This window comes from Plasmodium inui (genome assembly GCF_000524495.1).
Source record: "Plasmodium inui San Antonio 1 unplaced genomic scaffold supercont1.18, whole genome shotgun sequence".
Taxonomy (NCBI): domain Eukaryota; phylum Apicomplexa; class Aconoidasida; order Haemosporida; family Plasmodiidae; genus Plasmodium; species Plasmodium inui.
In genome coordinates this window covers 372,869-396,742 of record NW_008481852.1, presented here as the reverse complement: position 1 = coordinate 396,742, position 23,874 = coordinate 372,869, and the positions used below count along the sequence as shown (strand labels likewise).

Here is a 23,874-nt window from a genome sequence, read left to right as displayed (position 1 = left end):
GGATGCCCCGTCAGGTAGGCTCGGTGAGACGCCAAATGGGAAGCACTGCCCTGTGGAACATTTGGTAGCGGCCCATGGCACGTGCCGTCACTTCTCCCCCCGCCACACCTGCAGAGGTGTTCACGTCGGCAGGGCCCTTGGCGTCCACAAAAAGGTGTTCCCTTCCACGGAGGTGAACTGGTCCTCACAGCCAGGAGGCCACCTCGGGGCTGCTACGAAGTTTACACTGTGGAAGGAATTCAAGTACGGGCAGGCAGGTTTATATAATACGTACAGTACACTGCCCCAGGGGATGTTACGCCCTTTGGCTTCCTCCACAATTGCAATTCTGCTGTGGGGGGGGAGGGGAAAAAAATGAAAAAAACTGCTTCTTCGCGCTTGGAAGAAAAAGTTTCGTAAAATGGCAAAAAAGAAGAAAAAAAAGAAACAGTACAGTACAATACAGTATCGTACAGATAAGCATGCGCAAGTGCGAAGTATATGTTTGCATACACGGCGACAGGTATGCTCCCTCGCGGAGAAATCGCTCACAGAGTTGGTTTTCTCCTTCTGTTCGCTTTGTCGTTTCGTCGCTTCGTCACTTCGTTGTTTCGTCACTTGGTCGCTTCATCACTTGGTCGCTTCATCACTTCGCCGCTTCGTCGCCCTTTTACCGCCTTTCATTTTTCATTTTTTTTCCTGCGCCTGTTCGCCCAGAAAAGGTGCCGCGAAGTTTTTTCCTAGCCAGGAATTCAGCCCCCTTCACCACTTCGATGCCACCCCGAGTGCCTCTCCCCCCCATTGCGGTTTCCCCTTCCCTCGCACCGCGGGCTCGCCATAAAGACTAGGGGCGTTTGCACTTCACCCCTCCATTTATGCAGCCTACCCTCGCTCATAATCCCGAATGGGCTATATCCTCTTTATGTGCTAATTCCTCTTTCTGTTCCTCTCTGTGCTTCAAACGGAGCGAATGGCGCAGCCCATCTCGACCATGCGCAGAGCGCTCATTTGGAAAAAAAACCTCTTCAACTGATCGGATCGGCATAACACTTGGTCACGCGGCTTTGCCTTTCATCTGTGTTTTTTTTTCAAAATTGTACTTTAAAAGGGAGGAAAAAAAAAAAAGCAAAACGGAAAAAAGAAAAAAAGTTGTCATTTCCACGTTGAAGGGAAAGAAAAAATTTTTTTTTTTTAAATTTACTTGCTACATGCAGCCAGAGGAGATAACCATCAGGTGACACACCATTGCGCAGGGAGCAAATGAAGAGTGTGGATCACGTATCATCCGATTTGCATACCGATACGAAGAATGCACTTGCTTGGAGGGCTCTTCACCCCCTGGTGTGTAGGGGGCTGTGGCAGAACTGGACTAGTCTGTCTCGCACGCGGGAAGCGCAACGTACTTATGAGGACAACGCTTAGTCCACTTGTTGGGGGGCCTCTTCCCCGACTTCTTCAGTGGCTTCGCCCCCCCGCAGGTGTAGTATCACCGGGCAGTGGTCTGAGCCGTAGAAGTTCCTGTGAAACACGCTGTACCCGTGGATTTCCACGCTTTGCACGTTCGGCATGAATCCCCTGGACACGATGAAGTGATCGATGCGCATGGCATTGTTGCAGCTCCTCCCCATGAGGAAGTGGCACCGCCACGTGTATATGTTGTCGTTTATGTTAGCGGCTCCTTTTCTGGGCCCCCCTTTGCCGGGCTCCCCCTCCTTGCCTCTTAGCCTGGCCAAGTGCCTGTACGAGTCAATCAAATCCCCCGCGGAGAGGATGGCCTTAAAATTCTTCCGTTCGAAGTCCGTGCAGCCAGGATGCCCAATGAACTCCTTTCGCACATTGCCCTTTTTTATTCTTCTAAATTCAGCGGGGTGAGATAAGTCGATGTCTTCCGGTGCGATGTTAAGATCGCCTGTCCATACCAAGTGCTTCTTCTTATTCCTCAGTACAGACACGAACTCTTTTAACTGCTCATCGAAGAGTCTCCTTCTTTCAAATTTGACCGTATCAAACCCGTTGTTCGGCGTATAGGTACTTAAGAGAAAAAATTTGCTAAACTCAGCAATGATGACTCTTCCCTCCTGATGATGTTCACTTGGGTCGGTATCAAAGGAGAGATTGTATCGGATGGACTTCACCGGTATGCTCTTCTTTATCAAGACGAGCTGGCCACTATATTTTATATTGGCCAAACTGAAATACGCATTGTAATTGCGGAAGTCTTCTTTCAAAATGGCATCCATTATTTCAAAATCGACTTGACTCTTCTGATCTGTGTTTTTTACTCTCCCTCTGTCCCTTTTTCCATCCTTTGCATTCTTCACGTCAAATAGGTTCAGGGCTGGTAATCGTACCTCCTGAAAGCACAACACGTCGGCATTGATTCGGTTGAAGAAATTCATGAAGGAATTCCATTTGTCTCTATTTTTGTATCTCACCGTTATGCTATTCATATTCCATGTAACGATTGTTTTTACTTCCTCTTCTCTTGTTTCCCCCGGTTGGGCACTTTCGCTCGCCTTTAAAGTGGTCGCGCCGATTTTTTCCTTTCCCTCCGCTGCACACACCAGGGGGGGAGAAGCAGACGGGGGGTCATGCTTCTCTGTCTTCACCTGGTTGGTTGTTTCGTTGCTAATCGGGTCATGCTTCTCTGCCTTCACCTGAGCGGCTGTTTTATTGCTCATCGGGTCATGCGTCTCTGCCTTCATCTGACCGGACATTTCCTTTCCAATCGGGTCATCCTTTTCAATCTTTACCTGGTCTGCCTTTTCCCACGCTGCCGCTTCTGCCGCTGCTTCCCCAATTGGGACCAACTTCGTCCTCTTCACCTGCTCGCATGACTCTCCCAAGTCTCCCCCCTCAACCTGCTTCCTCTTATTCGACTGAATCTCTTCCAACATTTTTACCTGACTTGTGCAGGCATTGAACGACCTCAAATGGTGACAAGGCAACTGCGTGGGAACCAGTTTGACGACGTCCTGGCGGGTTGAGAAACTCTTCACTGCAATGCAACGGGGGATAAGACTCGCTCTTGCGCGTAGCATCAACTCGGGGCGGCAGTCTTTCCGACGTGGTGGAGCACTCAGAAGTGGTGCAAATCCTTCCCATCTGATTGACCCCCCCGAAGTGCTACTTCCCCCGTTTCGCCTCTCCCACACGACCGCTTCAAACCGGGGATGCCTCCTTTCCAGGACTTTCAACAGGGGACCCCCTTAGAGACGCGGCGGGACCAACCGGAAAAGCTGGAAAAGTGCACACGTGAAGGTGCAGCTACCTGTACGCACATGTGGGGATATGCGACTACACGGGGTCACACACGGGTATAGCTTATTAAAAATATCTGGAGCGGGTCAGATGGAGGATGGTCCCAACGTGTATCCTCATCCTCTGCGCGATAGTCCACTGCCTGTCCCTCGTTTCTTCCCTCGGGTCTACCTTTACCACTCGGTTTCTCTTGTCCTCGCGCGGGGTGGTGGCGCCCTTTTCGATTAAAGTTGTTTGGAACGAATGATCGGCAAGCACCTTAGCCACGTAGCGGCGCAGCAGCGTAATGGCGTGACCACCCCCATCACGGGCAATCCTCCAGGGGGAAAAAACAAAGCACGAAGTGGGCGAAGCGTGGAAACCCCAGTTCGGTGGTCCCGCGGGGAACGAATTGGGAATACCCGTGAAAAGTGCAATCCTTTCGCAATTCCGCCGGGGAAAAAAAAAAAAAAAAAAAAAATACGAACATGAGCGTCAATATGACCTTAGCGCGAATGTCACTGGAACGTCACTCGAATGTGACTCCATCGTGAACATGCTTGGACGCCCCTCTGGATACCGTTACAAACGTTTCAGTCACCCTTCGTGAAAAAGGCGAGTCGAACTGAGACAGCACATGTGCGTGAAAAAGGAAAGATGAGAAGATAAAATAAAGGAAAAAAAAAAAAGGGGGCAACTTTGGCGCTCTCCCCTGTGTGTATTTTACACGACCCGCACACCGACTCCCCACTAAGCCGCCGAGGGAGGTGAGGTGCACAACAGACATACAAACGTGGATGACAAGAGTCGCAGTTCCTTTTTTCATGTAAGCACATGTCTATCCCATATATGCGACCTTCTTCCGGAACAAATTCGAAAAGTCTGCGGTTACTTATAGAGGGCCACTTCTTTTTGCGCCTCCCCTTGCACTCCTCTTCTAAAGGGACAAAAGGAAACAGACCCACGTGCAGTCAGTCGTCGATGAAGTAAATTCTCCACATGGATAATCACAAAATGAGGAATACATTTTTACCTACTTAAAAAGTTCATTTTGAAAAAATTATTTCTCCTTTTTTTTTGCACTAGTTAGCTGTTAAGTGAAAAATAAGGGACGTGCCCATGTGGGAGGTGCGCGGCGGGCATTCGAAACGGAGCGGTGAAGGCCATATGCCAATAGAAGTACACACGTATGAAATGGAAAAAAGGGACGCACAATTGGGTGAAGAAAAAGAACGCTCTACAGTTGGAAAGAAAGAAAAAAAAAACATTCACACATTTCATCGCAACAAATTGGTGGATCCCTATTGGCGTTAAAATAATCCGATGGGATTTGCGAAAAGGGCTGCTTTTGTTGATGTCTTGGGTTTTCTCCATTTTTACTCTGCAATCCGGCGCCCTTTCTTCTTCTCCTTCTTCCTCTTCTTCTGCTTCTTCGTCCCCTCCGTGGTGACAAACAGAGTGGACTTCACTCCAGTCAGTACATTTCTCCCTCGTTGGGCTGCGGCAACCTCTTGTTGGCACTGGACAGCATCTCCTGTCTGAGCGCGATTAGAATCGTCTCGATGGTGTAATTCCTATTCCAGTTTTTTAAAATCTGCAAATTGTTGTTAACGACCTGTGCATCAGGGAAAGGAAAAGAAAAAAAATAAATAAAGTAAAAATAAAAACCGTTCGCATGATTACGTCAACTGGGCTCATTGTCCTACATTTTAGCGGAACGCTCATCACAGCAAGTGACTCACCCGGCCGCCGCCGTCCACACAGGACATCTCAATCTTCGTGTCGAACTTCACCGTGGGGGGCGCATCGGGATAGCTGTCGCCACAAAATATGGTCAGCGAATAAATCCTGTTCTCGAAAACAGTCCCCGGTTGCCCAAATATAGTGCAAGACCAATTCGAAAGAGTAATGTCATCGGCATTCTCCAATCCGAAAGACACTCCTTCGCTAACGTTTCCCTTCTGTCCACGCTCCAGCTCGTCCAACAAGCGAAAGCTCCGTGGTACAATTACCTGACGGGGGAGGAAAAAAAAAAAAAAAAAAAGAGAGAAAAAAAATGTGTGCTATGAAATGCCCTTTGCATCCTTTCTGGGTATCCCCCCTGTGTACCCCATTGAGCTTTCCCATTCCACAGTTTAACGAAGAAACGGAACAGAATGCCAAATGTTTTCTCCTCCTCTCACGCACCACACAGTGTAGCAACTCTCCCGAGGGACCAGGATGATGTACACAACGGGAGAAGTACTAATTAGTGCTTGTGTGCGGAATGGCCACAAATGACTCCTCTCTTGGGGTGGAGAAGCTTCACTCTCCATGATGACATCACAACGTATAATCTTCTTACATCGCTCATTCTGAGAGATAGGATATCCTTTCTTCACGTAGTTCTCTGGATAAGTTACTAGTTTATCTGAATAGCTTTTCGCTAATTTCCTCTTCGCTCTGGTTTTACGTCAAGGTGAATTTCCTTATGACTTGGTATTGAGCAAAAATGGCGGAAGTCTCTTCAAACGGGATGAGGAACAGATGTATGTATGGAGATGGCTTCATTGCCTAACTTTTAACGCCTGCGTGTTTACTATTTCACTGGTTGCATGCTGATGGAGAGGGGAAGCTGATTCACTTTGGGCTCATGCGTGTGGCCAATGTCCCAATGAAGAACCCAACATAGGAATGTCCCTACAAGCGTAGTAGCGTATCGGCGTACACGTCCCTATGTACATGCGATTATATTATCACTAACCTGCACGTGCTCCCTTTAACGTGTTTTTTTTTTTTTTTCTCGTAAAGGAGGTTAAGGCAAACCACTCCCAAAGCGCACTTATCTTCCTTCTCTCAGAGATGCAATCCAGTCGGTTCACGCCGACGCAGGGGGGCTTTCCTTAATATCGCCTTGTAAAACCTTCCCCGTGTGGGTAAACAGAGAAGCAGGTAAGTTTTTTTTTCTCTCTCTCTGGCGCAACTTTGCACTGTGTAAGGTTACCACCACACTATATGTATGTGGTGTCAATCTGGGGGAGTATATCCTCGACCCATTAATGTTACCCTGTGCAGTCATGCGTACCCCCTAGCGGTGCGCACCGCGGGGGAAAAGTAAAAAAAAAAGTGTAGGACGTTCAGAAGGTGTAGAGTGCGTGGATTCAAACGGCGACAAAGTGACCACCAAGAGGTTCCCAAAAGGAAAAAAAAGAAAATAGTAATAAAAGGAGCCAAAAAGAATGGAGAACAAAAGGAGCAAAGAGGGGGTAAACAAATGAGCCAACAAATCGGCCAACGAACGAAGAAAGAACGGACCAAATAGGAGGCCCCCTCCCCGGAACAGCTTCTTCACCAATTTAGCCGCTTTCCTGGACCGCGTCATTCTCTCCTTTTTGTCGCCTTCTTCCCTGCCAAATCGACGTTCAGCCAAACTGTCCAGCTCCCCGTGGTTAACTCCTCTTGAAGGGGAGATATCCCCCCCCCACTACCACTTATGTGTTCTTCCTTTTGGTCGCCCCGTTTGTGCCTCTATCGAGTAAGTTATCCCTTCAGTTGGCGGACACGGATTGGTAAACATGTGCCAGGAGCGAATGGAGCAGAGGCAGTGGACAGGACCGAGTGCGCAAAAAAGAGAAAAATTGCAGTAAGGAATAACAGAAGGAAGAGGGTGCCAAAAGAACATAGAGCCAAAAGAACAGCGCCAAAAGAACTTGCCACAGTATACAAATGGTAAAACTAATTGACGAAGCGTTGGAAATTTAGCCGCGATGATCACATCCTTCTGTAGAGGGTCATTCCAATCTTCCTTCACTTAACTGATCAGTTTGTAACCACAGTCCAGGTGGCTGTTCATATTTTTTTTTTTTTTTTTTTGGAAAGAAATTCCAAGTTGTTTTATTCGCCCTATCAGAATTATTCCACACGGCCATCTGCAGAGACGTGTGGAAAATGGCACAAGGGTGTGTACAGTTCTTAGGAGGTTTGAAAAGATGGAACGGGATTGTCCAACATGCTGCTGCCTCAACCCACACCTCTATCAGTGACCCCGCTTTACCTACTTCAATTCTTTAGTAAAAGGAAAAAAAAAAAAAAAAAGCTAATCCCATCGTGACTTCTTCCTCTGTTTACCCCGTCCTTTTGGGGGCCATCGCTTCTCTTACTTCTACAACCTGCATTACAGCGACGAACGGGTGCATACATATATTGTGGTTACCCACTTGGTCGAAGCCATCAATAAGTATGTGTCCAGCTGCTTGGGACGGTGCGCCACGATTCAGCAGAATCACTCATGGCCGCTTTCCACCCCTCAGAGTTGAGCACCAAATGGGTAAATAGGCGAACTCTACATGACACCATCCTACAGACGCATACGCACGTGCAGATATATGTACTTGCATGGAAAGCGACTGGTCCTATGCGGAACGGTGCGAAGCGATGATTTAAGGGACCGCACCCCTTTCTCCGCGTCCCGCGTGTGTGCATTTTCTTTTTTTTTTTTTTTTTCTCCCAAAATTCTCCGTCACGCTCTCCAAAAAGGGAATTTCACTTTTCGCTTCTTTTTCGAAGGGGCTTCTAGCCCAATCGCAATGCGAAAAAAGGGTTAAGCAGTCACATGTGCATGTTTGACCTCGCGTGGGAGGGTGTTCTCGAGGTGTGTCCCCGGGCATGTTCGTTGTCTCGACAAATTTTACATGTGATTGACCATCTTGCGAGGCAAAAAGGGTTTCTCTCCACACGCTTTGCGGTGGATTCATGGAATACTCCGCGGGGAACGTTCCAGTGGGACTTCTTCACTGAGCTGACTGTAGCAGTTTCTACGTGGAAGTGAAGAAGGGTTAACCACTGGGCGAGTCGCTCATGTCAGGGAGTCTACTACGCTTCGTCTACTTCGCTTCGTTCACTACGCCTGTTCTACTGCCCTTCCTCCACTGCGCTTCGTTCACTAGGCCTCTTCTACTGCCCCTCCTCCATTGCGCTTCGTTCACTAGGCCTCTTCTACTGCCCTTCCTCCACTGCGCTTCGTTCACTACGCCTCTTCCACCGCTTTCCTTCCACTCCGCTTCTCCCCCGTGCCATTCGAAACAATGAAAGTGTTCATCCACAACGTAAACACCTACACAGGGAGCTGCCTGTGCGAGACGTTTAGTGAGGTGAAGAACGAAAAGACGGAGATTTACGGAACGGTGGTCCAGCCAAGCAAAGGAAAAAATGGCCTCACGTATGACTACGGAAAGGTAACAAAGGTGGTTTCGAAGATACCCAAAGACAACATAGTGAAGCAGTTATTACGATGCGATTTAATCATCTTCGATTTGCACAATACGAATGTGGAAGAATTAGAATACATCATACGGAAGGTGAAGTATGAGAAGATGAAGAAGGACACCACCTTGGTGCTTATCTCCTCCGTCATGACTTGGAACAAGACGAAGAGGAAATTCTCGCTCCAGCCGGGGAGTGCCTACACGGGAGCGGCGGGAGGAGAAGCGAAGCAACAGAAGGGGCAGACAGGGCAAGACGACCCAACGGAACAACCCCCCTCCAATGGCACCACTAAACAGATTAACGTACCGGAAGTGTTCACCGAAAAGGACTACATGAAGAGAATCCCCTCTGGACAATATGAACAACACAAAACCATCGAGACGCTAATCTTATCGCTCAACTCAAAGAACAAACTAAACACCTATGTAGTGGCATCGGGAATCCTGTACGGGAATGGAGAAAATGTCTTCTTCCCTATCTTCAAAAATGCCTGGCTAAGTCGGGACAATCAGATAATCGACAGAGGAAATAACTTCATTCCTCTCATCCATGTGAGAGGTCTGTGTCAGTTTGTTAAGGAGCTCTACTTGAGGCAGCCATCGCGGAAGTACCTCATAGCAGTGGACAAGGAACATCTGACTCAGAAGACACTGATTAAAACGGTCAGCAATTTCATTTCTGGAAATTCTACCTACCTTAGTGTGTCTCCTCATGATTCCTTACTCTTTGACGACGCGGAGGTGATGTGCGTCAATTTGAGGTTCGCCTGCTCGCAGTTGGGAGGGGAAAGCGGTGAGGACGGCCGGCGGGGGCGAGATCAAAAGAAAGGGGCACAGGAAGAAAAGAGGGCAGATGAAGAAGACGAGGGAGAGGAAGAAGACGGGACAGATGAAGAAGAAGGGAAAGAAGGGGAAGAAGACAAAAGTGACCAGGATGAGCAAGATGATGAAGATGACGAAAAGGAAGATGTTGACAGGTCGGACGAGGCAGAAGATCAGAGCAACTCAGACGTGGACGAAGTGGCTGACCAGAGACAGCTCGCAAAGAGGAAGGGAAGAAACCAGGAGGAGCGCCTAACCCGACAGGGATTCACATTCCACTGCTGCGATGGCTTCACCAGAAATATCTGCACCATAGCCAGGGAGTTCTGCCAATACAGAAATCTAAAGCAGCTAAGGGTTCTCATACTGGGCCAGCCAGGAGTAGGAAAAACATTCATTGCCAAAAAGATATGCGATCACTACAATTTGAACCTTTGTTCAATTTCCCCGCTCATCGAGGAGGGCAAACAGAGGGGGTACGATTTTCCGGAGTACTACAGGGAGTACTTAAGTGGGGTACAGCACGCACATGAAGAGAAAGAAAAGAAAAACGCAAAGGGGAGCGCAACGGCAAACGCGAAGCGAAGCCCAATGGGAACCTCCAAACTGACTCTCCCAGACCTGACGTCCCTGTTCTATCAGAAGCTACTAACCAATGAGTGCAAATTTAGGGGCTTTGTTTTGGACTTCTTCCCGCGAAATTATGACGAAGCGGAATACTTCTTTGGGAGCCACGGAGGGGCTGACACAGGGGAGGGAAGCACGAAGGAGCAGCAACAGCAGAAGCAGGAGGGGGACGGCCAACCGGGTGGAAGTACCCATGGGGAGAAAGCACATCAGGTGGACGAGAAGCAGGAAGAGGAGGAAGAGGAAGAAGGGGACGAAATGGACGAAGGGGACCAGATAGACGATGCGGACCAAGTTGACCTGCCAGAGAAACCCGGCAACGACCCAGACCAGGAGCCAACCCCCCAAGGAGAAAACACCTCGTCCAAGAACCACCCCCCCGACGAGGCAGATGGAAACTCCCTCTTCCCCGAGTTTGTCATCGTTTTGAAATCGCCTGAACAGCTCTGTAGAAGCCGAATGATGAATCTCCCAGAGGAAGAGATCATAAAAGGACACAACGACGAAAGTGGGTTCGAAAGAAGACACAAAAAGTATGTCAAAGAGAACTGCAGAAATGATTACTTCGAATTTGATCAGAAAAAGTCAATAGAGGACTACTTCCTCGAAAGAGAGGTCGACGTATTCAATGTCCACATAAACGAAGACTCCTCATTGGACGACGTCCTCACAAATATATACATCTACATTGAGAAGAATGTCAAGTTTGATAACTTCCTTCCATCTTCTGAGGAAATACTCAAACGAAAACTGCAGAAAGAGGAGAAGGAACTTTCCCTCGAGAAAGAAAAACTGATGAGGAAGGAAAATCAACTCATTGGGGAAGAGATCAGCAAAAATGATGAGTTAATAAAGGCAGAGAAAAAGAGACAGGAACTTCTGCTGGAACATCAGCAGCAGTATTTTCATAATCAGTCCATCCCCCTGAGGTTCTACTTGATTAAGAATATCCTGCCCATTTTAACAGACGCGTTGATACACATTTGTCGCACCAAGCCGAAGAACCCCTGTCTGCACATCGCGCAGTATTTGCTGGAAAACGCGCACAAGTACAATGTCGAGGAGGCTCCGCTGGACGTGCTTCGCTCGGAGGGGTTGGGCGGTGAAGAAGCGGGTGCTGACGGGGAGGGTGCCCACCGGGGTTGAGGGGCAAGTCACGTGGCACTTTTGTTACCCTTCTGGAGACCATTTTGTTACCTTCTTTTCCGACCATTTTGTTACCCTTTCGCGGGCCATTCCTCGGCACTTTTCAACCTCTTTATGCTAACCTTTTTTGCTAACCTCTTTTTTGAACCTCTTCCCCAAATGAAAAAATCGCGCGAACGTTGCAAAATGTGAATCCCCATCGGGCGGTTCATTCAGCGACCGGCATGTTCAACTTGGGGCTAGATTTAATGACCAAAACGCACACTTGGAGGAAAATAAACAGAGTGTGCAATATACAGGCCATTATATTCACCGTCTTCCTAGTAAAATGAAACATAAAAAAAAAAAAATTGGAAAATATTTGCACACATCGGTTTGTGAAGAAGTCATACACAAATATACTGTACAAGGTGGATAAACATCCGACAAGAAAAAAAACATTTTTATCGACATAGAAGGAGTTAATCCTTTGGTTAAACTCCTCCTCGTGTTTTCTCCTAACGGGTGGTACTTCCACCTGCTGAGATTTTCGTTCCTGTGCATATTCCTCGATGCCTAAGTTTGGTAATGCTCCTTTTTTGCTTTTTTCCTGTTTCGCCTGAACGTGGTCATACACACTTGTGGCGGGCCTCTTTATTTCCCTTCCCTTAAATGCGCTGTATGCCTCATTTTGAAAAATCCCTTTCGTCTTCGAGAAGGCACTTCTCCAGAACTTGGCATGGTGCAATGTGTTCATGAACATGTTGCGGGGAAGAAGTGCTCCATCTCAATAGGTTTGGCAAATGCACTCATTACGCATTTGCAGCTCTCGATGTGCTGTGCGTAAAAAGGGATCTCCACCCAGAAGAACAAACAGCGTATCCCGCTTGGCCGCAAAGAGCTATGCACTTTGTGAAGGCCCCACAGTTGACGTGCCTTTTTGGGAACTCCGCTTAGGGTGCTTCTTAGTGTACCTCTTATATTACCCCTTAGAGTACCACTTGGTGTTCCTCTTGGCGTACTTTCTTGACGTACCCCTTAGCAGGTTTGTTCCTTTTTTTCCTTTTTCTTTTTTTCTCTAAGTTAATGTTTTTTCCCCCTCATGTGAACCATACACAACACACACGTACAAATGACACACTTGCACGGGAGCTTCAACTGCTCTGCGTTGTTAGGGGCGCTCAGGTGTACTCACTCCATATGCATAATGACCACTCCACAAATGGGTACTTGCAGCACGCGCGTAGAAGGAGATACTGAAGGATTGCACAAAAAAAACAGTCGAGATACGATAAAACGCTCGTGTAGGTCTCAAAAAATGCGCAACTAAAACGTATGTCGAAAAGTATACCCCTCCAATGTGTGCAGAAGAGTAGGTTCTTCCAAAATGTTCAACAAATCGGCAAAGAAACAAAAAGGGGTGAAGCAAAAAAGAACTATGTTGCTCTATCCATTTGTGCGAATTTTTGAAAAAAAAAAAAAACTGCACAGGTCAGGTAAAAGGAGAAAAATATTCAAATATTACATGCACGTACAGGTAAATTTGTGCCAAAAAAAAAAATAGCTACTTGGCTCTTGCGAAGTTCATTTCCAGCGAGAAACACTAGCTGCTCGTTAAGAAGCTTACGTGCAAATGGGGTTCTCATCCCGGTTTTTACTCTCCCCCCCCTTTTTTTCATGTGTCCTTCCGTTGTGCAGACCCATGCGTGTAGAACTCCTTGGGGGACGCTGCTCAACAGGGCACTCCGTACAAAGGGGGCCTATACATATCAGTACCAATGCTTCTGCTGGACATATTTCTTCGCATCGCGAAACATTTTCAACAAAATCAGATTGGTTATTGCGAAGGGCCATATCCACCACCAGACGTAGGATGAAAATTTGGCCCACCATCTCGCCAAGGCCATGTGCCAAAATGGGTACATAATTTTCTGTTGGAAGGGAGAGATGGTCTGTTGAATGTATCCACCATAGGCCGTATGTCTATTTCTCCACATCATCTCAGCTTCGGGGGGGATTGGGTACGACCCCAGAGGCTTCTGCTCAAATTTCGGGGTCTCCTTCTTCACTACATGGTCTCGAATCGGGCTCCTTTGAAAGCATATGTAGTTCTTGCCTGTGATTATCAGGCTGTTCCTTCCGTCCAACAGCTTACGGCTCTGCAGCAGGGTTTTCATCACCATGTTTGTCGCCGGGGGGGTCGTCAGTACGTACGTGGGTGAGCAAGTCAGCAAGTCAGCCAATCAGGAAGTCGGCCAATCAGGAAGTCGGCAAGTCTGCAAGTCACCACGTTTGTACAGAAGCTTGCGCATGCCCCTCAGGCTCCAAGCGTGTTCTCTGCAGATGGCAAACCACGCCTTCCATTCGATGCTAATTCACATGTACCTCAGAATGTATGTTTCTGCGAGCACGAAAAGGCTTCCTTCTGCGACTAACATGCATACCCACTCGTATTCAACGAACGAAAAGGTTCACAAAATGACATACGTATGATACTTACCGGTTGAGAATAAGTAAAAAAAATAATATATTAAAACAAATGAACAATCGCGTATGTTCTTTCCTTCGAGGAGGCAAAGTGCAACTCGCGACGGAAAAATAAGAAGGAAAAAAAAAAAAATAAATGCACATACATGTACGTACGTCATCACGCCAATCGCGAGCAGCTGCTTCAACCCAGTGCTGCTTCTCGCCGAAGCTCCACTTAAACTTAAAGAGGAATAGTCGTCATTTTACCCAACGGGGCAAAAACGCGAGAACGGGCGAGTTGGCACAAGGAGAGGATGTTCTTCCGCACAGTGATCTGCCAACAATTCTGCCTCCCTTTGGTTTTCCCAAATCAGCAGCAGTCATGTGCCCCTGAGTTTATTTTACATCCCTGTTGTGCTTCATTATACAATTCGGAGGGGAGGCAAAGAAACGGAAAAAAATGATCGATAAATCATTTTTTCCTCCTTTTTACATTTTTGCAGATATCGTGCACTGCATTAGTATGTATGTGTGTCTGTTTGGGGGGCCTCTTTTTTCAAAATGTGAAACCCGTTCTCGTTTCGCAAAATCAACGAATGTGTGTATGCGCATGGAACTTCACTTTATGTGTCATCTCACGAATTTAAGTACACGTCATGCTTGGCACATACCAGGCATGCAACAAAAAAAGGGAGAAAGCAACAGCAGCAGTAGCAGCTGTAGCAGCAGTATAGCAGGCGCAGAAAGTATGGACCTGCAGATGATGCCACTTGGACCCGCGCGTGCGGAGAATGGTAAAGGGAAAAGACGCAAAAAAGGTAAAGCTTCACAAAATGAAGGAGAAATTGGAACGCATTCTTTGCAACCCTCTTCTCCTTCAAAATCACTCAAAAAAATAGAATAAAATAAAGATATTCAAGGAAAAAAAAGAACAAATATATTCAGAAAAAAAGAACAACGCCATGTATAAAAAGGTTTTCCAAAAAAAAAACTTTGATTCAAAACAGTGTGGTGTGTGGTGGTATTATTTGTGTACCCACTCGCCACCTCATCAGTCGGACACTTTTTTCCTTTTGTTGTGCTGATCATCCGTTCTGTCGATTATTTTGTTGAAACTCCAGAGCTGTAAAAAGGGGAAGACATGGAAGGGGTGCGCGATAAATGACGCCAAGTATACTTACAAAGAGGAACAAATAAATAGGCATAAAAATATGCTCCTTTATGTATGCCTCAAATGTTCGACTGGGCCGTTTCGCCACCTTACGACGCTGCGTACTCACCATGGAGGGGTTCGTGTAGGCACGAAAGGAGTCCTTTACCTCGGAGATACCCGCATCGATCTCCCTGACGTCATTCTGGAGGTTCTCACAAAACTCTTTGTCATCGTCGGAAGAATCGATATAAATATCTTCCAAGTAAAACGTATGGTAAGGAAGAAGATACGCCAGGATCTCCTTGGCATCATAATACTTTTCATTGTTAAGAAAAATGTGAGAAAATTGCTTGTCTTTATTTGTCGAGCTGGAATAAATCTGCTTCCTGTCTTCGTGATAATAATTCAAAACTCGCTTCCGCTCAGCAGCTAGTTTTTTTTCAAAATTGATGAGCTTACAAAAGGGCGTTTTTGACAGGATGTCTATATTGCTTGGGTAGCTATCCCTGTCGTCAGTGAGGTTGAAGGTGAATTCTTTTCTCATGAACTCCATTGTCTTCTGGTAGTAGTACTCGTTCCCCTTGTCGTCTTCTACCTCGACTGTTGCATCGACCTTCTTCCCATTTGGTTGATCCTCCTCTTCGTTTTCTTTCCATCGTACCATCTTTCCCACGGAGTCGATGCCCTTGTTGTGTCGTTTCTCCTCTCGGACACTTCGTCTGGGTACCTCTACCTGCTGCTTCCGCTTCTGCTCCGCTTTTCCCATTCGGAGCTGCCCATTTGGCGCCCCATTTGGTGGAAAGCCTTTCCCGTAAAATTCAGCGCCATTTGGATGTTCGTCCATTTGGGGGGGGCTCATTTGGGGGCGTCTCATCTGTTGGCCGCTGACCTGTTGGCCACTGACCTGTTGACTGCTGACCTGTTGACTGCTGACCTGTTGACTGATGACCTGCGCGCTACTCACCACGTGGCCGCCCTGAACTAACTTCCTCGCGCTGCCCATCTGTGTGGTGCCTACTTGTACGCCGCTTTCCACTCGATTGGGGTGCTTACTCAGCAGGTCCTCCTCATAGCTGTAATTACTGACTGGATTGGTTGCCGCCATTTTATTTGCGCCACCTACGGCACCGTACAAATTTAAGTAAGACTGATTAGTAGTGAAGTCTCCCTTTTTCCTGGAAGTCACCTGTCTCTGCTGAGTAAAAGGTATGTCATTTAATTGGTGCTGGAAAGAGTGCACTAAGTTGTTTGATAAATTATGTTCTGTGACTTCGCCTGTGGGGAAGGCTCCAGAGGGAAACGCGTAATCGGCATGTTTATCCATTCCTCCGGGAGGACTCACCATCCCATTTGTTGCATTGTTGCTAGTCACATGCTGGTCATACCCATATGGTAGAGTCCCCACTGAGGTACTACCTGTGTATGGGGCCCCAACGATGTGATTGTTGTTGTAAGAATTGCGACGCTCCACTTGCTCCGCGTAGTTACTCTTCGGGTCGACGTAAGTCCTACCCGTTTTGCTCTCAAATAATGAGACATTTCCCTTTGCATTGTTCATAGGTAGATCGGTGGGGGACTGGAAAGCTTCCCCCCCACTCGGCGCGGAATTAACATAATATGTCTGCTTCGCAACATTGCCGATATTTTTCTCTGCAGGGTGGACGTAGTTTACATTGGGAACCACTCCGTGGTTAGTTATGTACTGACTGGGGTGGGATCCCCTGTTGTTTGGGCCACTATTATTACCGTTAATCTTGTCGCGTGCCCTCCTCCCATGGGTGCCACCACCATACGTGTCATTGGAACTCATGTCATAGGTGCCGTACGGGTAGGAGGCGTCCGAGCTCCTCTTCTTCAAGTGGGCGTACAGCTCTCCATCGGGGTAGGGCAGGCCTGTGCCGAGGCTCCCATTCGGGTAGTCGTAGTTTTCCTTCTCTTCGTAGATGCTTGGGCCGCCGAACTGGGGTGGGGGGACGCCTACCGAGTGGACCCCCACCGAGTGGACCCCCACCGGGTGAATACTCGAAGCGCTCGGTCGCGTTTCCCCCGGATCTCCCGGGTGGGCTATCAAACCATTTGCGGCGTTTTCAAAGTTAGCCTGTCTAACCGAACCGTCCACATGAATACCACCCATATTGACCTGTTCCCAATTCTGTACTGGAGGTGATATGTTGGTGCTTCTCTGCTCCGTGTTAACACCGTGGCTGTAATTCAGCCCGATCTCATTTGTCACCGGAGGGGAGGACGTGTCATTTTCATTTGGCACTTCACCGTTTGGTGGACTCACCAATTCACTGTTGCCTTTATTTTTGCTCTGAAAAATGGTTAGGAAGTTCATTCTGTCCGTTGGGAAAAGGTTACACTTGGGGCGATGTTTTGTGACGTAAGCCCCCGACGTGCTTCGCTCGGTTTGTCTTCTCTTTGGAAGAGCCTTCGGAGGGGGTTTCCAACTTGGGAGAGCTGTGCCTCTCACCTGGCGCTTCTGAGGGGGTATCTCTCGATCTAACTTAGTTCTTCCTCTTCAATTTGGATAGGTCCTCTTTTATGTGCTTTTATGTGTTTTTTTTTTTTTTTTTTTTCCTTTTTGGCTAGGCCGCGGATCATCCGGCGAACTCGCTCAAGCTGCATTGGTAGAACCGGCAGAGCGTCGTCCAGCAGATATATACACTATGACGGCCTCTCCTCAGCCAGCAATTTCAGACGCCAACATGATGAGAAGGCAGAGTGTTGATTGGGACACATAGGCAGACGCATGAAGTGATATATGTACCCGCGGAAGGGACGTTGCAACGACCGATTGCCAAAACAGTTGTCTGCGGGATGGGCAAGGAAAAAGAAGAAAAAAAAAAAAACTGCTGCATGCTGCAAAGCGAATCACATATGGGAGCCTAGCCAGCCACGTGTGGGGTCCATCTGACAGGGAAAATGACACTGAAGAGTGGATAATACAAAACAGACGCGTTCATTAATCAACATTGAAACATGAGCTGTTTTTTTCGCCCTATGTTGCCAAATGGAGGAGGCGGCATTGTTTTATTGTTATCTGTCCCCCCCGCCGCTTATTTTATTTATTTTTTTTCTTTCTTCTGATTCGTAAGTACAAAAATTATGCTTCCTTTTTTTTTTTCTTTTCATGGGAAGGGAAAATTAAGAAGGAAAAAGAAAAAAAGGATATTTTGTTTTAACAGGAGGTTATATATTTTCCTTTCGACCTGCGCGAACGTTCGGTGGAGTGGAGGTGGCCAAAAAGAATTAGCAGAAATATATGCCGCAAAAAAGAAAAAAAAAAAAAAAACACCTATTGGATTATGCTGCATGCCGTTATGTCAGTTAAAAAGGGAGTAAAAAAAAAAGAAGAAAAAAAAAAAGGCTCCCATTTTGCATATATAAGTAGAACAGTTCCTGAAAAAGTTTCCTCTCCAGTATGCATATGGCGCTTAAGCTCGGAGAAGGGTGCGGGGGGGCTCAGAGAAGTCGTCCGAGCTGGGTAAAAGGTGATTCCCCTTGATGATGCAGTCGCAACGGGAAAAGGCAACCGGAAAATACAAAACAGAACGAAAATCTATGAAACAACCGGATGAGTCACCCTCCTCCACCTCCGACAAAAGGCCACGACAAAACTGTTGATGCGTCCCTGAATGGGGGAAGAAAAGAACGTCTCTTGTTCATTTGAAGGAAGAAGTGAAAAGGAAAAAAAAAAAACAACCAATCAAGCAAAGTAACAAAATGAAGGGTGTTCCCGCTCAGCAAGACAAAAAGTATGATGCCACGTGTGCGATCTGCACAGGTGCAGGTTTTGTCTGAACGGAATATATCGGGGGGCCTTACCTTCCACAGTATATCAAATCGACCTCCTTAACGGTGAGTGATTCTCCGCCACTGGGAAAAGGATACACATGCGTAGGAAAATGTGCTTTAACACCAAATGGGTGTAACTCATCCAACGCTGTTAAGCAGTCCTTGTCCCCAAAGTGAACACCTATGTTGCAAAAAGCCCACGCACGAATGAAACATTTCGCGATAAAAAAAAAAATCCACCAATTGATGTCCGTTACGAATACACAAAAGGGTTACAGAGTGGAGTGAGGTCTCCATTTCGAGCTTAGATGGGTTCCCTCCTCAAGTTGTAAAAATGGAGAGCAATCTTTAATGCCTTCTTCTAACTCATCGCACATTTTTTGAGGACGGTCCTCATGGTGTCCGCTACAGGGGAAGTCCCCGCTCTCATTGATGCGTTCATAGGTAGAGGAGGCTAACCACATGGGGCATTTTACACGGTCAACTTTGCCGCTGCTTTGGGGATGATGCCCCACAGAGGGGGGCCTTTAAATGGGAGGCTTTTAAAATGGAGGCTCTTAAAATGGAGGCTCTTAAAATGGAGGCTCTTAAAATGGAGGTTCTAAAACTGGGGTCGGTTCCCCTCCCGCAGAGGACAAAACTGACCAGAGATCCACCACACACCACACGTGATGTTACGTAGGATCGTCCTCCACGTCTACTTTCATCAAGTAAAACGGTGCAGATGAGTGGCGATACACCCCACCCATTTGGTCATAGTCATCGGCCTTGTTTTTCTTTTAAGAGGAAGGATAATCCAGCTTGCGCTGACCAGTGGCGTCATTTTCATTGGTTACACCAAGTGGAAGAGTGGAATCCTCTCTGCATCATCCTCACAAGGGTGTGAACCTCAATGGTGACCCCTCGCAAACTTAACTTTCTTTGATTCATCCGCTTAAGCTCCACCCATTTCTAGTTTCGGTTTCGCTGCTCATCTCACTAGGGTTATCTCTTTTTTTTCGTCCCCTATATAAGTACTCTCATCCATAGGTTTCTCCACTGTTGGCAATTTTTAACTCCCCTATTTTTTTCGGCGGGGTCATATTACTTCTTTGCCATGTTCTGCGGTTATGCTCTTTTTTTTTTTTTTTTGTTTTTTTTTCTGGCGATCCCCGTTTTCACATTTCAGATCCACCGTCTCGTAATCTCAAAGGAGAAAAAAGGAGCAACACCGGTCGTTCTACCTATTTGGTTCTTTCTCCTCTTGTTTTTATTTCCCACTTAACTGTACCTTGGAAGAGGCAGAAGTGGGATGAACTTTTCTCCGCACGGACGTTGTACATTTGTTCCTTGGCGTGATTTACCTGCACCGTTCATATCATTTTTCACCATATTTTTCGCTACATTTTTCGCCACATTTTTCGCTACATTTTTCGCTACATTTTTTGAAGCACTCTTCGGAACGTTTCCATCACTTCTGAACACCTGTGGGGAAACCTAATTTGACCTCGCGGTCTCTGCCAGAGGGGCCAAGCAAAACCACCCTTTTTGTAGGGAGGCGACTGAACGGCACACCAACCCATAGCAGGTGTATAGAACCCGTGGCGAGAAAAATGGCGGGATCTGTTTGGAACAGAAACAGCTGGCACTGGTAATGTAAAGGGCTGTAAAGGGGGAAAGAAAGAAAAATATATACGTTCGTACATACGTATGTGCGTCCATCCAGACGTACGCACACGTACACATATATATGTACATGCTGATGATGTCTCACTAAGAACCGAAAACTTCCATTCCATTTGCAACGCGATTGAGGCAGCCCTGCTCCCCTGAGTGCCCCCTTTCATCCTCCCCTCCACCTTTCCACCCCCCCCCTCGTGCAGGGAAGAAAAGAATTACAACAAATGGGGAGAGTCCTACATAAAAAATAAACTGTCTGATTTGAAAATCGAAAAGGAAGGTCTTTCCGTCTATTTCGACAGGGTGGACATTTCAGGAAATGTAACAACTCGAGAGGGGGGATAGGATCCCCGTTCGAACAATACAGATATGGTTTCCTCCCCCTAGTGGGAGTCTTCTCCTCCGTGTTATGAGATCCCTGCGTTGTTGTTGCTGGTCTGTGGATCCCTTCTTTTGCCACCACCACCTCATCACTTCACCTCTTCACCACCTCATCACTTCACCTCTTCACCACCTCACCGCCGCACCATGTAGGCCTCCGTGTCCATCCGGAAGGGAAAGCAAATAAACTCCTTCGAATACGTAATCAAATTTGATTGGGTCTTCTCCAAAACGGGGGAAGACAAGGAATACCCTGGAGGGACAGCCGAAATTTTGGACTTCTCAAATTGTTCCGTTGAGGTACCCACATGAGGGGCAGAAGCAGGTGGAGGATTTGCAGGGGGGAAATCCCAGGACGGAAAAATAGTGGCGTAGACAGGGTGAACTGCTTCTCCCTGGTGGATTGCCTCTTCCCCCCTCTCCCCCGCGATTTGCATCACTTAAAAAGGAAGCAACATAATGAGGAAGCAAAAAGATGCAATGGAGATTTAGGTTTTTTTTTTCCCGATTTATTTCCCCCCTTTTTGCCTTTCCTTTTCTCCCTCATCAGGACAACGACTACGCCATCAACGTTGAGCTGATTGGAGACCAGGAGAAGTCCAAACAGGCCTACGACATTCTTAGGAGGGACGGAAAGGAGAAAATAAAAGATTCCTTGAAGGATTTCCCAGCCGATCTACTGAAGCACGACTCGAACGAATGTAATTTTGTGTGCTCGGAGGAAGAAGTGATGGAAGTGCCCGCACGCTGTGAACAGGTGGCGGGTGCATGGCCATCCTGGCTACACATGGATAGACACATATATATGCGATGCTTGGCTTTTTTTCTTTTTTTTTTTCCACCGCGCAGCAAACAAGGAGCAGAAGATCCTGGCGGAGGAAGAGGCGAAACTGCAAAGTGCAAAGGTGCAAAACGTGCACCAGAACCAACCGCAAGGCGCAGCTGCGAACAGTACGAACAATGCGAACAATGCAAACATTGCGAACAGTGCAAACCACGTAAAGGAAAGCAAAGAGGAGGAAAAAAAAGAAGGGTCCATTTGGAATATCAACAACTACCATTGGGAGGAGAAATGCCTAACCAAGTGGGCCAAGGAGGAATTAAAAAATATGCTGGACAGCTCCACAGTACAACTGAGCAATAACATTTTTCTGCAACTCTTTAGTTCCGAAGTCGAGGGTGAAGCTTCTTCTAGCTTGCGCAAAAAAAAAAAAATTATAATTTACGACTTAAAAATTAATTGCGAATGGAAAGCCTTTAAAAAGAACAGAAATGGCCAAGTCGAAATGGAGATCACGGGGCATGTCACTGTGAATGATGTCATTTCGGACTTCTCCTCTGACGACGAAAGCAAGTACACTTTTCAGTTCGTCTTTGACAGTGCCCATCCGGAGGGGGCGGCCATGAACGAGGTCATAAGGACCGAGGGACCCGCGCAGATCGAGAAGATAATAGAAACCTTTATTTCGAAGATGATGGAGAAGTAGTTCCCACGAGGAGGTATGCGAACTCATGGAAAAACGCTCCTGCATAGGTTTTTCCGTACACACATGTGCGAAATGGTTCCTTCCGCGCTGCTCTTTTATAACCATTTCTAGTTTTTTCTTAAGGTATCTTTAAAAGAAGGGGGCGAAAAGGTTCTCCTTTTGTGCGCGCTGGTACAGGTACGTACATATGTGCACACAATGATGCCCACGTAGATACCTTTACATATGCACACTACAACGTTGGTGCCCATCTGGAGAAAAAATTTTACACACTCGTACAACAGGAACGCTGCGTGGTCTACACAAAATGCGAAAATTAATTCTGCCTTTTTTTTCAATCAAGCTGAGGCGAGAGCGACGCTGTAAGATAGCAGCACCAGTTAGGGGCGCCCTAAAAGCGAATGGTCTTCATCCCAGATTGTTGCTTTTCCTTCGATTTAATTGAGAAGGCCAAGTTTCTTCAGGCGCTCTTGGAGCTTTCCCTCTTCGTTCTCCTTCACCTGTGTGGTTAAAAGGGGTACGCATTTGTCAGCAGCTAGCTATTTGGTACAGTTGCCCAGATGATCGTATATTTCTTTTTTTTCCACGCTTGTTCATATTTTTTTCGCATTCTTTTGCACTTTTTTTACAGCTGTTGATATATTTTTTTTTTTCCCCATTTAGCTACACCGCGCGACGCTTTTGTGATCGCCCCGCTCTGCCTTACCAAGTCGTCACACCCGCCGACAATCTCCTTATTGATAAATATCCGCGGAACAGAGCTCTTTCCTAAAAAGGGAGGAAAATCAAGCGTCAAATGAAGCGCTGAGTCACGCGCTATTTTTGCTAAGTGGCCCTCCTGACGATGGGCAAAATGCTCCTGCGCAAAGTCTTCCTTCTCCTACCTGTTAGGTCTTTTAAGTAGGCTTGGATGTCCGCCATGTTGGGGTTCTTCTCGATTTGTTCTACATGCTACACGATAGAAGGGAAGGTAAAAATCGTCTCACTTTTCAATTCCTACGTTCACATCCTACTGATGTCTCCATGTGCTCATATAAGATGACGCGCATGTGTGTTAGTGGTGTTGGACCACTTCGGAAATTGTTTACCATATTGCCCACGTTATATCCTTTCAAAATGGAGATGGCCTTAATGCAGTACGGGCATTCCCTGAGGGAAAAAAAAAAGAAGAAAAAAGGCAACGAAACGGTTGGACATGTGAGGAAATGGTAGATGCCACCTCTGAATTTTCTCCCTCTTATTATTCTTTTTTTTTTCTCATTTTAAAACACATATCAGAAACACCCCTTTCCATGCTTACGTTTTCGCAAACACCGCAATGACATTTTCGTCTATAATTTTCTGCACAAATTTTTTGATTGCTTCGTTGTTGCACGCCATTTTTTCGAGAGGGGGGGTGGGCGCTGCAGCTGATTGTACAATCGCTGGGTTGCTCGTATGGGTGTGCACGCTTATGCTATTACGCTCAGAAAATTTCGAAGTATGTCCCCTCTCAAAATAGGTACCCTTTTAAAATGTTCCCTTACAAAATATGTACGCTTTCAAAGTTTGTACGATCCAGTATACCAGCGTGATTATGTCGCGATTCGCTGAAATGCGGACCAATGGGAGATGCAAAAAATTCACCACTACAACTTCAGAGCTTTAACGAACGTATATAGGGGCAGCAGTATTTGTATGCTCTCAAAAAAAGGGAGATGATATCATTCGTTCCTTCTACACGTTTTGCGCTAATGAAATGAGCAATAATGATGATACCTCTTCAGCATATTTTTGCATGGTTCAATGGATGACATTCCTCAGGTTTTCGGCGAGGGAAAAGAATCCTAATAGAATATCAAGCTTAACCTGCCAAAGTGAAAGTTGTGTAAACCTAACGTGCAGTTAATCC

At 46.7% G+C, this 23,874-nt stretch overlaps 8 protein-coding genes across 8 annotated transcripts; 2 read left to right on the top strand and 6 right to left on the bottom strand.

Annotated features, from left to right (window-relative positions):
• Positions 1–1,397: 1,397 nt before the first annotated feature.
• Positions 1,398–2,876, bottom strand: C922_03958 (DNA-(apurinic or apyrimidinic site) lyase; the record flags this gene model as incomplete). Its single annotated transcript, XM_008819545.1, has 1 exon — positions 1,398–2,876. One exon carries the CDS (start codon positions 2,874–2,876, stop codon positions 1,398–1,400), a length of 1,479 nt encoding a protein of 492 aa, XP_008817767.1.
• Positions 2,877–4,693: 1,817 nt separating this feature from the next.
• C922_03957 (ubiquitin-conjugating enzyme E2) lies at positions 4,694–5,572 on the bottom strand (the record flags this gene model as incomplete). Its single annotated transcript, XM_008819544.1, has 3 exons — positions 4,694–4,834; positions 4,962–5,231; positions 5,564–5,572. 3 exons carry the CDS (start codon positions 5,570–5,572, stop codon positions 4,694–4,696), a joined length of 420 nt encoding a protein of 139 aa, XP_008817766.1.
• A 2,710-nt stretch (positions 5,573–8,282) lies between these two features.
• On the top strand, positions 8,283–11,057 carry C922_03956 (hypothetical protein; the record flags this gene model as incomplete). Its single annotated transcript, XM_008819543.1, has 1 exon — positions 8,283–11,057. One exon carries the CDS (start codon positions 8,283–8,285, stop codon positions 11,055–11,057), a length of 2,775 nt encoding a protein of 924 aa, XP_008817765.1.
• Positions 11,058–11,265: 208 nt separating this feature from the next.
• On the bottom strand, positions 11,266–11,799 carry C922_03955 (hypothetical protein; the record flags this gene model as incomplete). The annotated part of the gene is made up of 1 exon (XM_008819542.1): positions 11,266–11,799. One exon carries the CDS (start codon positions 11,797–11,799, stop codon positions 11,266–11,268), a length of 534 nt encoding a protein of 177 aa, XP_008817764.1.
• Positions 11,800–12,805: 1,006 nt separating this feature from the next.
• On the bottom strand, positions 12,806–13,219 carry C922_03954 (hypothetical protein; the record flags this gene model as incomplete). The annotated part of the gene is made up of 1 exon (XM_008819541.1): positions 12,806–13,219. One exon carries the CDS (start codon positions 13,217–13,219, stop codon positions 12,806–12,808), a length of 414 nt encoding a protein of 137 aa, XP_008817763.1.
• Positions 13,220–14,556: 1,337 nt separating this feature from the next.
• On the bottom strand, positions 14,557–16,996 carry C922_03953 (hypothetical protein; the record flags this gene model as incomplete). Its single annotated transcript, XM_008819540.1, has 2 exons — positions 14,557–14,628; positions 14,786–16,996. The coding sequence occupies 2 exons, from the start codon at positions 16,994–16,996 to the stop codon at positions 14,557–14,559; spliced, it is 2,283 nt and encodes a 760-aa protein (XP_008817762.1).
• Positions 16,997–20,048: 3,052 nt separating this feature from the next.
• C922_03952 (hypothetical protein) lies at positions 20,049–21,983 on the top strand (the record flags this gene model as incomplete). Its single annotated transcript, XM_008819539.1, has 5 exons — positions 20,049–20,086; positions 20,319–20,436; positions 20,650–20,796; positions 21,047–21,197; positions 21,346–21,983. The coding sequence occupies 5 exons, from the start codon at positions 20,049–20,051 to the stop codon at positions 21,981–21,983; spliced, it is 1,092 nt and encodes a 363-aa protein (XP_008817761.1).
• A 437-nt stretch (positions 21,984–22,420) lies between these two features.
• On the bottom strand, positions 22,421–23,363 carry C922_03951 (glutaredoxin 3; the record flags this gene model as incomplete). The annotated part of the gene is made up of 5 exons (XM_008819538.1): positions 22,421–22,483; positions 22,690–22,751; positions 22,868–22,934; positions 23,072–23,132; positions 23,284–23,363. The coding sequence occupies 5 exons, from the start codon at positions 23,361–23,363 to the stop codon at positions 22,421–22,423; spliced, it is 333 nt and encodes a 110-aa protein (XP_008817760.1).
• Positions 23,364–23,874: the final 511 nt, after the last annotated feature.